The 12179-nt window shown below is 54.8% G+C and overlaps 2 protein-coding genes across 2 annotated transcripts; both read right to left on the reverse strand.

The window, feature by feature from the left end:
* Positions 1–462: 462 nt before the first annotated feature.
* On the reverse strand, positions 463–2624 carry LMH87_005136 (uncharacterized protein; the record flags this gene model as incomplete). Its single annotated transcript, XM_056202797.1, has 2 exons — positions 463–1917; positions 2001–2624. 2 exons carry the CDS (start codon positions 2622–2624, stop codon positions 463–465), a joined length of 2079 nt encoding a protein of 692 aa, XP_056058317.1.
* A 4771-nt stretch (positions 2625–7395) lies between these two features.
* LMH87_005137 (uncharacterized protein) lies at positions 7396–9609 on the reverse strand (the record flags this gene model as incomplete). Its single annotated transcript, XM_056202798.1, has 1 exon — positions 7396–9609. The coding sequence occupies one exon, from the start codon at positions 9607–9609 to the stop codon at positions 7396–7398; it is 2214 nt and encodes a 737-aa protein (XP_056058318.1).
* Between the last annotated feature and the right edge of the window lie 2570 nt (positions 9610–12179).

Here is a 12179-nt window from a genome sequence, read left to right on the forward strand (position 1 = left end):
ATTAATTGGTACAAAGACAAACAAACCACCCAGGCCGTTGAGAACAAATGACATTTTCAGTCCGAGGGGCGAACCATGAACCACAGCAGCCAGAAGCAAGAGAAAGAAAGGCCACCTTCAGCGCTGTGTAGAATGGTTGATGGCAGCCTCGGCACCTTGTGAAATGCTCTTTTCTCTTCGTGGATATCGCCACTGTTCCTTGTCCAAGACGAAAAAACAAGCACATGTCAGAAACAAGGTAGCAGGACCATCATCAACCACCTCATCATATCGCTTCCGCCATCATCACCTTGCCAAGAAAAGAAAAAGGGTATCCCCATCCAACAACTCGCTCATAAGAAGCCCAAACCGTGTATAGTAATGCAGAATCGCTCATATAAACCCCCAGGAGACCGAGAACTGAAGTAGAAGAAGAGGGAGAGAAGAAGGAAATTCAATGTCCATGCCCGTATGGGCACATCATCACGAAGCCTTTTGTAAGCCCTCCATTCTACTCCTTAGTTCTTCCAGGTCCTTCTTCAAGTCTTCGTTTTCTTTTTGCAAATTCTTCATGTGCACAATGGCATTCTCCACCACACTGGCCTTGCTGCTCGGCGTATTGGTGCTGTTGCTGTTGCTGCTGCCCGCCTTGCTGTCCTTCTTGTCTTCGCCGTCCTCAGACGTTGGCTTCCCTGTGTCGGGCAATAGGCTCGCCATGATCTGCAACGCCGAGTTGATGCGGTTGCGGCGGCCTTGCTCGGCAATCTTGTGCGAGGTGCGCTTCGATGTGAGGTTGGTCGACAGCTCGGTCGGGTAGCTGACGCCGGGTACCGTGTTGCCCTCGAGGATGTTTTGATAGTTGGACTTGGACATGAGGAGCCGCGACGTGTCCTCGGCCGACATGCCCGGCGTGCCGGGCATCAGCGGCTTGATGTTGGGCGAGATCCGGGGGAGAAGGGCGGGAGACACGTGCACGGAGCCGGTCGAGCGTTTTCTGCCGTTCCGTGAAAGCATCTGTGGGGTTTTGCGCGCCGATGGACCAGCCGATCGAGGACCAAGCGAGGGGCTCGCACTGGCGGACGGGGTGCCGCCGGCTGGACGCAGATGCGGCGAGGGTGAAGGGTGGAAGTTTGTGCTGCGGGCAGAGGTAGGTTGGTCGTTTCCAGGGAACTGGGAGGCGATTTGGGTGTTGATGGGCGCCAACGGTCTGTTGGAGACGGATTCAGGCAGCTCGAGAGACTCAATGTGTTCGGTGGCCGTGTCGCCCTGCTGATTGGTCGACTGCGGCTTCTTGCCCTTGGAGGCCAGCTTCATGAGTGAGGCGGGAGTAGCAGGATGAGGCTGCTGGCGCTCTTCGTTGAGAGACAGCGGCGGTGCCTGGTTCGAGTTGCCGTTCTGGGCCTGGATGTAGGGAGACTTGCTGTTGGATCTGCGCGCAGGGACTGGCGGTGGGGGCATGTCTGTGAGGTTTTCGGGCGACACTGAAGCATTCTCCTCGGAGCCCTCTGTCGAGGTAGCCGGCAGAGGCAGCAGGCCCGTTTCACTGCCATTTTGCAGCCTTCGCTCGTCGACCTCGCTCAGAACCTGGGAGACAATGGCAGGGCTGGGGCCGACCTTGCGGCGTTGAGGCTTGGCAATGGGGGAATTCTTGACGGCAGCTTTTGAGCGAGCCTTGGCGGCGTTATTTCTGCGTGCCTTCTTGGCTAGATCCTGGCTAGGTTGTACAGTTTGCGTGGCGGGAGGCGTCTCCAGGTCCATGTCGATAGGAGAGTTGTTGGAGTTGGTGCTGTGGTCATAGATAGAGCCATCGGGTTGGGCGTGCAGAGCAGGTGAAGTCAGGGGGCTGAAGTACGAGCCAGGAACAGCAAAGTTGTGCTCCATGTTGAAGTGAGGATCTAGAGGGGTGACGGCGGGAGACACAAGAGGTGTAAAGGCCATCTGTGAACGATGTTAGTTTCCGGCATTATGAACCAGCAGCGCCCAAGATGGCTGTGATCTGAAGGTGGGAGTCAACCACATACATCTTGCTCGGCCACACGCTGGTGATAGCTGCGATCGTAGGCAGTGCGCTGGGGCATCTGCTCGGCCTGGGAGTAAAACTGGCCGCTGCCGGGCGGCATCTCGAGGCTCTGAGGGGTTGGGGGCACAGAGTGGCCGTGGGGCCCGTAGAAGGTGGCCTGCTGTTCATGGAGCTGGCGCTGCTGCTGGTGAAACTTTTGCTGTTGGAGGTAGTGAATCTGGGCGTCAATGTTGGAGATGGAGTCGGGGGCCGACGTGGCCAGCATGTGGGCGGTGATGGACGGGTGGGAGACGCCGGTGGACATGGCGGGCGTGTGGTTCTGCAGCAGGCCGTCACTGCGGGGGATCATGCTCGAGGGGTCCGAGTCGGTCATGAGGGCATCGCCGGCCGAGGGGGCCTGACGCGGCTGCTGGTGCTGATGCTGCGGGTGCTGGTGAGCGGCGCCGGCCATCATGGGTTGGGGGCCGGCCGAGGCGCCGTCGTTGAAGCCGTGAAAATCAAACTGCATGGCGCTCGTGTCTGGAATGCTGCCGATGCCGCTCATGTCGAGAAACTGGTTGAATTCATCGTCGGGGCCCGAGGCCATGTGCTGGTCCTGGCCTTCCCAGGCGGCAGAACTCATCATGGCTGGGGTTGTTGGGAGCAGGGCCCTGAGGTGGGTAGGTTTGCGTGGTGTTGCGGCGCGGGCTTTTTTTTTCCTTGCTCGTCTTCGTTGGTAAAAGCCTGGGAATTTTTTTCCGGTTCGTGTACCGCGATGCGCCGCTGGCGAGGGACTTCGGGTATCGCAGAGTCGCAGAGTCGCAAAGGTTCGCCGTCGACTGGATGTGTTTGGTTTTTGTTCGGGAAGGATTTCGAGATGGCTGAGTAGGTAGGCGCCCGGGGAGTCTTTTTGCGCCGGGAACGAGGAGGGCAGCGGCGCAAGTTCAGGCAGTCCGGCCTGGAATTTGTGGGCGGGTCTCTGGGGGTCTCTGGGCTGGCTTCCTTTGGCGAAGCGTACCTGGGTGCAGTGTTGAGCTTGCCGACGCCGCAGGTCAGCCAACAAGTTGCTGAAGAAATAGATGACGTGGTTGGAAGGGAATGCAAAGCTGAAAGGAGCTGTAATGCGTGGTGTTGGTGTTTTGGTATTCCCAGTCGTCGGTCAACTTGGAGGATGCAGCAGCAAAAGGACTGGCCAGGAGCAGGAAGGCGGGCCGGAGTAGGCTTGCAGCAGATGGGCGCTGGAAAGTGCCGGTGGCAGGGTGTTTCAGTGGCTAGAGCGACATGCAACAGGCGGTTTTTAGTGGTGGGTGGCTTTTTTTAGGGTACTGGGTGTTGCTGGACGCCGCTCGTCGGCGGCGGGGAACTGCTGCGGTGCGGGTTGTATCGGAGGGGCTCTGTTCCGGAAGGTGGACGCCTGAAGAGGTTGAGGGGAGGGGCCAACGGCGGTGTCGACTGTGGTGCAAGTGGGCTCTTATTTCCCAAACGTTGTTAGTTTGTTGTTTGGCTGGTAGCAAGAATAAAATAATACTAATAATACTAAAAGAAGATGCAAGCATATGCGCTCAATATTGGCAGCATTGACGAGTAGCGAGCAGCCGACGTGGTGGCTCTTTGCCAGGCGCCCCTCCACAACCTGGGTAGCGCTACTGGTAACTGCCCGGTCAGTGGATTGCTGCATTTCCAGTGGTTGGCAGCAAGCAAGTTGGTTCCGTCGTTCACTGCCCGAGGGCTCCCCTGTGGGGCCTGCAAGGTGGGCTGTCGCAGGAGAAGCAGCGCCGCCAACTCTACAGATTACTGGTACCAACCAGTAGATTTACTTGGATGCCCGCCCGCGCTAGCTTATTACTGGCTGCGTCCTTTTTGTTAGCCTATTTGCCTATCAGTACATCTCCTGCCCCAAGAGGATTGGATCCAAGCTGTGGTGGATAAAGGCAGTCCCTTTTTTTCCTTGGATTTTTTCTTCTTCTATTTCGTCAAGAGGATAGAAAGAAGATGGGTCAAAGCACTGGTAGAGAGGCGAAAGGCAAGGCTGGACATTTCTTGGCTGGCAAATGGTTGGCTGGCTTCCCTCCCGCCCCCGCGGATCCGTTCGAGTTGCACCATGACTATGACATCCACCAGCTCTTCGCTTCCCTGGGGCTGGCAAACTGGTTACACAACAGATCCAGCCTCCCGCTAGTCATGGGCCCTCGTGGCATCATTTACACGAGCAACACGAACGTCTTCCGAGTAGAAATCGCAGCGACAAAGAGACGTGTGTCATTCGCCCACCTAGCGTGACCAGGGGCTCTCTTCAGCCCATGGCCTCGCTAGTCGCAGTCTAGCATGCATCTACACGCAGCAGGGCTGATGCCTGTGCCAATAAATTAAAATAGAGGCCATGCGATGCTGCAGCCGCCTCCGCCCAAGCCATCCATGCTGACCGTCAACGACAAGACGCGCAACCCAGATGCCAGTCCGTCCGAGTGCTCCCTGTTCATCTCATGCATGCACGGTGACTCGGCTCATCGCTTCGGCCAACTGTCCTGAGCAGAGGAAGAAACCAAAACCAGAGTACAGATAAACAGTTGATATTTCCAGTATTTCCATATATTGCTGAAACTAGACCAGCATGCGTTCCGACACAGTTCCGACATTGCAGATTCACTATCAGGCCCATGACATCTCACATGACACTCTCCAGTATCGAATAGATGGAAGTCTGGCCAGAGACTCCGTCTTTGCACACCGTCAAGATGAAATCAAGTCCCCGAGTCCCGGTCTATAAAATAAAATAAAATAAATGAAGAAGCGTTCAACAGGCACAACAAACGCAGAGACGCTCAACACAACGCATCTCGGACCAACAGGCCCACTCCCTTTTCCTCTTGCGCAATCTGCACTGCACTGCACTACTTGACTGCCCAAGCTGCCAAGCGTGCACACTGGCTGGCATTCGCCTCGGCTGAACAAGGCCCATCAATAAATCACCACCAGTCCAATTATCTTGGCTGGACAACTTCCGCAAGAGGGGTCTGTGCTGGGGACAACTCGACACCTCCAACCTCGTTTCTTTTTTTTTTTCTTTTTCTTTTTTCCGTCCCGCTCCCCTTTTTCTTCACCTTCCCCGCCGCGCACGAGGAGAGCGGGTATCCTCCCGAGAACGTTACATAATGGCTGTAGACTCGCCCTGTCCCCTCGGCCAGGGGAGGAGCGGGACCCAGCCAACAAGATGCCTATAGATTTACCAGTATAACCCGACGAGAGAGGAGAGGGGAACGCGGCAGGGAGCGGGCGGCTTTGCCTGCCGTCGTGTGAGTTTGTTGATACAAAGGCCTTTTTTTTTTCTTTCCACTTGCAGAAGATGGGAGCATCCGTATCAACTTTATCAGGCATCGGTGCATCTTCAGCGGCATTAACGGCCCAAATAAACGACGGAATTCGCAGAGCCATTGCAGGGCATCAAAGAGAAAAAAATGCATCACCCCAGCGGTCATTCATTTCGTTGATTGTCATCGCCATCACCACACTATTCATAAGATTTGCCAAAATTCCTCACTCCAACCACACTGCTCGTCACGTCCTGTCCCAAAGTCTGCTCCATCATCAGCTTGCTTCAGATGAACCCCTCCGTCTCCACGGCTCGCTGACTCGCCAGATTTCTTCATGCAGTCGCCGGGGCCTTTCCCCGCCACACGCTTTGGTCAACATGGATACTTTTTGCCAAGATTCCTTTCAACCTTTATTCTGCGCAACAGAAAAGGGGAACCGGTGCAATGTACGATGACGGGTCGTGAATCCCTTCCGTACCCATAGCCAAAGGGACCGGCCCAACAACCAGGTTGGGCCTCTACCAATGGCTAGCGGCGGATACATCTGAGATTACAATCAAAACAAACGGCAGGGTCCAGGCTCATCTGCTCTTTTATTTCTTGTTTATTATACAAAAACAAAAATTCGCAATGCTCCCAGCAGAGCCTCATCAGGCGCCATCGGCCAAGCGTCAACCTGGACAAGGATATCTGCGACCCGCTCTCGGAGATTTATCCGCATTCCTTCACCCGTCAACTCTTACTGTACTGAGTAGACGACAACACTGCCGTTTCCCCCCCCCCCTAGCCATGTTATTCTAGACTTTCCTTGGCTTCCTTGACAAGGATGTCAGGTTTCAATTTTTTTTAAAGTACATTCATCCTAGTCATAGGGAAAAATAATGGGCAGTATGCACTGGCGTAAGTATTCCAGGCCCTTTCCAAACTCGACAGGTCAGAAAAACAACGGGCGTCTGGGCTTGCCGGTCAGACGAGCCATTCTATGCATAAAATGACACCAAGGCAATGAATAAATGCATGGAGCACCATCAGGCGCGTGCACATCGCCTGCGTTTATGGTACCCCCACGGAAAGTGACACCCGGCCCCCCCAACGACCAACGTCTCTCACGAGGAACGCAAGCTGTCCTCGTCCAAGTCGGACGAAGACAAGAAAGAAATAAAAGATGGTCGTATTGAGCCCGACCATGCATGTGCAAATGTCTCGTGGCAAAAAGCCCCAACTCACCGAGTCAAGCCCGTCAGCGCGCGCGCGCGACGGCGGCGGCGGCCACGGCGTCGGCGTCGGCTGCCATTTCCTTACTCGTTCACCGAGTGAACCCTGCTGCCGCATCGAAACCCGACGATGCCTCGCCACATGATTCATAAGCACTGCAACTAACAAGAAAAATTTCTCCTTCAACCTGAAAGCAAGAGAAGGGGGAACATCTCATAAAATTGGCCGATTGAATTCCACAGTTTAGGCGCCTGTTGCAGATAACAACAATCTATTCAGACTGGGACTTCTAAAAGTCATCACAAGTCCAACATCACGGTTTGGAAGCAATCGTGTTGCTGATTTTCCATTGATTTTGTCACCACTTCTCAAGTATATGCATCTGAACTGGTTTCAACGGTTTTGATTGATGAAATTAAGAGCAGCGGACCAAACCCGGGTCCTAGTCTAGAATGTACAAGCGACAGATAAGAGGGAAATGTGTGATATGAGGCTGATATGTCCAATCGGAAATCTCTGGCCTTGTCGTCGGGGTCCATGTGACAAAATGTCCAACCCCAAACTGCACACGGCGGCCAACAGACGCGCCCGTGTGCTTCAAAACAAAGAAACAAGTCGAAAAAATGTGGTCGAACCAAAGAGTGACGCTCCATTGCAGCGCGGATTTTGCTCCTGCTGCACCAGTCTATGCAATATAATATAAATGTTTCCTCAGCCCCAATCCGGGACACTTCCATTTCAAAACCACCAGAATATAAAAGTCCTGCCGCGCTGACAGGCTCGAGAACGAGAAACGCTATCAAACAATGAGGGTATAAGCCAACCAAGTCATCAGAACAAGATGCTCAACGACTCTGCCTTCGTCAAAACGTTGCAAAAATAATGTCAACATTATTTACGGGTCTGGTCGCCCAGGTTGAGCCAGCTCATGTCTGACGATGTGGCTGCCATGGCAAGCTGTGGTTGTTGGCTCACTCCAGAACTTTGGGGCACAGCGGCCGAATCTTCTCGGTGATGTTGGTATATGCTGCTTGGCGCTCGGTCGTGACCCCAAGGCTTATTCTCATCAGAGTGTCTAAACATCTCGTTGATACTCTCAGGCACTCCGCTTGAATATCCAGAAGCCGTCGACAAGGGCGAGACGGGACGCTCGATTGTGCCAGCAATGCCCTCGGTCGGAACCTTGCTGACGTACTGCGATACAATGGGGCTTCCACTGTTGACACTGTTCACTTCAGGCGGGGCCTCGAAGTTAAGAGGAGGCACGGTGGCAGAATCTTGGGTAGCGCGGGCATTGTTATGAGCCGAGTTAGCTTCGGAGTAACGAGAGCTGCGCTCTGAGGTGACAGTCGCGCGCTTGTTTCCGTAGCCAAGAATCTGCAGAGCGCTTCCTCCAGACCAGTACTTGTTCCATCCAGAGCTGCGGCGAGTACCGTCCTGCGCAGGCAAGGGCCCATTGCGCGGCCGAGGCTCAGCGACTGTGGGGTCAAAAGCGACACCTCGGTCGTCCTGAGCCTGCAGCATGGGGTTGTTCGAGGGTTGGGGAATTGGCTTGCTAATAGTGCTCTTGAACTGCTTGTGCAGAGAGCTGATGGAGCTTCTCATCGACGCGCGCGATGTCTTGCCATTATTAGCGACAGCCTGCTTCTGAGGTCCCATTCGACCCATAAGGATGGCGACGGAAGAATACGATTCGGTGGAGAGCGTAGGGTTGTGCCCGCGGTAGTTGGCAGGCGACGCAGCAGGTTGCATGCTCTTGGCAAACGCAACAGTGTCCTTCTCGTCGGGATTGAGGACGGTGCCCTGATTGGGGTTCCCGCGGCGCTTGCGACGCTTAAGAAGAAGCAGGATGACGAGGAGGATGGCAAGAAAGGCTGCAATGGTTCCCAGAGTGATGCCGAGGATGGCGTTGGAACTGGGGCCGTGCTTTTCAGGTGTAGCAGCAGCGCTCGTCTCAGTCGGGGTTGCAGAGGTGGTTGATGTGGTCGTGGTGATCGAGGTAGCAAAGGTAGAGGACGCTGTCGTCGAGGTTGAGGTTGTGGTGCTCGTGGTAGAGCTTGTCGTCGAGGAGGCGAGAATCTTTTGTGACCCGTCACTGAGAAGCAGCGTGGCATTAACCCAGCTGTTCTTTTCAGCATTGAAAATGGCCACTGGCTCCTTGGCATTGCCTCCAGACATGACGATCATGCCATTGGCGCCTTGAGCGACAGAGTAGCCGTTTCTCGTCGTATCCGGGGCGTTGGTTTGGTTGTACTCAGGCCAACTGCCCATTCCAAAATCGACGCTACGCTTTGTCGCAGCAGTTGCGCCATGGATGGCTTCATTCGGGGCCTTGGCAACGGGGATGCGGGTCATAACATTGGGTGAGCGGCTCAAGTCAAATTTGAGAAGACTGAGGGAGTTGTCGCTGGTGCTGGAGACCAAGGCGCCACGGATTGCTGCAGAATCCGATGGCCATGAGTCTTGGACGCTTCCAACGGGTCTCCATCCATCGTTGTTATTCAGGGCCGAGTTCATAAGCCAGATGGTGCCATCGTCGGCAGGACCAGAAATCAGAGCAATGTCAGCGCCAGCCCAGGGAAAGAGCATCGGCTTGACTGCGCCAGCTCTACCAGAGCGCGGAGGGTTTGCCGACGTAACTGGGAGCGGTTGTGCTCCCGAGACCTGTATCTTGTGAGTCTCCTGTGAAGCGCCGGGAGCGGCACCTGGGTCATCAGATTTGGTGCCAGAAAAGACGACAATGGTGTCAGAAGCGTCGTTATACACGACACTGTGACCTCGGCGGTTCTGTAAGTCCATAGTCTGAGGCCGAAGAGTTGCCCATGTCTTGGCAGCGAAGGAGTACTCCTGCAAGCCAGCGTAGCTCTTATCATCACTGTGGCCACCGACTACCAGGAGAGAGGCTGCGCCTTTGTCGGTCAATTTCTTGCCGACGCAAGAGGGCCCTGTTACCTTGACGCCAAAATCAAGGGTTTCCCATTTAGCACTATCCTCCAAGGGCAGAGCCAGAAAACCCTTCTCTGAGTACGAGTAAAATGTATTGTCGACAATAACGGTGCAGGCATTGTCGAGCACAGACATGTCACCAGGCTTAGGGACAGACATTGTAAATGGCTCGTCCCTTCAACCCGGGCGGTTGTCTGAGACTGAGAAATCAAGCAACACGGTGTGATCAAATGGACATGACTTGGCGGTACGATTTGGGTAATAGACGGCGCGTATTGAAAATGTTGGTCGAAAAGACGGCGAGTTCGAATGGGTGCGAACCAATGCTATATGGCATGTATATTTTTCGCAGTTTGTTGAGCGACGCGTGTTTCGCAGTGGAAAAATGAAGGCGAGGAAAACGGTAATCGAAGAAGGGTCGCTTAGTAGGAGAAGAAGAACGGGAAAGGTCGTTGAGAAACCAGTCGTCGAAACGGTATTCGATATTTTTTGGCCAGGCTAGTGAGCGGCTCGTTTGTTCCAATCAAGGAGAGGATGCGGCGCGCCAGGCGGCGGGATTGCAGAAATTCGGTATGAGAAGAAGAAGAGAATTCGAAAGAGAGAGCGCGGCTCGCTGTGATAGGGAGACGGAGTATCGTGTTTGCGCAAGCGTGCTGCGGCCAAACGTCGTACCAGACGGTATGTATTTGAGCGGGCAGTGGTGTTGGAATGCAGCGAGAAGGCGGGCACCCGAGAGCTGGCCTAGCAAGCTGAAGCTGGAATGACAGCTACCTACGCTCCAAGACGCGGCGAGGAAGACGAAGAGGAGGAAGGCCTCGACGATAGTTGGAGGATGAGGCTGCAAACCAGAAAGAAAGAAAAAAAAAACGAGGCCGTACAGGTGAGAAGCAGGAGCAGCGGAAACGGGGGAGAGAGGAAAAGCGCAGGAGAAGCAGGTTCTCAGGAGAGCGCTGCCACTGGCAGTACGAGTAAACAGGGGGGGGGGGGGGTGCGAACTAACAATACGAAAGGCGCAGGCAGCTGGGGTGGGTTTCCACACTACGAGGTGACCTCCTGGGCAGCCTGTGACGGCAGGACTGCCAGGTACCTTTTTAGCTTGCAGGTGTTAGTGCCTGCCATTCGGTGCAGCTGCGAGGTCGCTGGCAGGGTAAACAGACAGGCACAGGCACCTATATTACAGGGCACATTGGACAGGGCTGCTACCCCCAACCTCCCCAGCCCCTATTCAAATTGAGGACTGCTACGCTGGCAGCACGGGTACATTCACTTTCTATGCAAAAGAGTACTCTAGATGACGGGCGGCACGGAACTGATAGGTTAAGCCCGAGGACGGAAAGCCATGCTTTCGAGCAGCAGTTGAATTGGGTCGTTTTTCATTGACACTCATTCCGCCGCGCCCAAGAGCCCTTAGCTTGGGTACGTCGTGGGGCCGTCCAGGGGATTTTTGGGGGGGAGGACGCTAAAAGCCTTCTTGCTGCCAGGGGCGTGTGCGTGTGCGTGTGGCGCTGGGCGTTGAGGGGTTTGGCCAACCAGAGAGCAGGCGGTTGAGCCTCAGGTGCAGAGAGCTTCTGCGAGAGTGCTGAGTCAAAGGATACGAGGACGGGAGTTTATTCACCAAGTGATTTGAAGGTGCGCATAGTTGGCTTACGATTGTTGGTATTGCTTCGAATATAGCTGTAGAAGCGGAGAATCAGTCCCTGGGAACATCTACAAACCAGATTGCCAGACTGCAGCACACAGTCAAGGTGCCATTCGTTCATCTCGGCTGCCCATGGCCTACACGCTTGGCGTGTTGGAGGTTCCGGTGGATGGCCAGGTACCAGTACCTTTGAGAGCGGCGGCGGAGGCACCTTATCGCCGCGTACCTGTAAAATGGTGCGCGCAGTGCAAATGGCAGCTCTCTCTCCCATGTCTCTGTGGTGCGTGGCTGGTTTCAGGGGCCAGTTCATTCGGGGAGGGGTGCAATACTAAATGGCGGTGGTAGGTGGCTTGCAGCTTTCTGGGGTTCGTCCTGCTCGCTGGCTGGCTGGGCCGACCCCGGTTCCTGGAGCTAAAAAGCTGCCTGTGGGGGGACTTTGCCAGTGCTGGGCCAGTCATCAGTGACGTCGAATGGACGAGGCAGCACGACAAGTTGCAGGCGGTTAAAATAGCAGCTTTTCGGTTTTACCAGTACGAGCGAGGCTACGGATAAATCTTTGACAGCGCGAGCCTGGCAAATGAGGAGATGATACGAGATGCGCAGAATCGCCCAGTAAACGGCTTGTGTCAGGTATGAACACGAAGGAGAGAATGAAAGAGAGAGAGAGAGAAGAAGAAGAAAAAATGCAATGGTCCGAGGAATCGGCTCTGCAACACACCGCAAAAATGCGCACATCACAATTCCCATTGTTCGGGTGGTGCGGTGGTGGCTGGGGGGCACAAGCTGGTCCGGTCACTGACTGGGCTGATGAGCTTGAGAATGCGGCACACCACCAATAGCGCGCATCACGCTGCACATGCACCACATAAACCATGCACAAAAAAAAACCATGGCCTGCCGCATTATTATTGGACTCGGCATTCCCACACCACACATCACCACACCATGACGGGGAAGCACGCGGAGCCAGCCGCGGCGCCAAACCGCGAATTATCACTCGACGATGCCAGATGCTGTGATTTCAGATGTGCGCTGCATGCCATCTCGGGGCCTTCCGATTTTTCCTTCTTCTCCATCTTCTCCTCGTTCT

Source organism: Akanthomyces muscarius, chromosome 1 (genome assembly GCF_028009165.1).
Source record: "Akanthomyces muscarius strain Ve6 chromosome 1, whole genome shotgun sequence".
NCBI classification, from domain to species: domain Eukaryota; kingdom Fungi; phylum Ascomycota; class Sordariomycetes; order Hypocreales; family Cordycipitaceae; genus Akanthomyces; species Akanthomyces muscarius.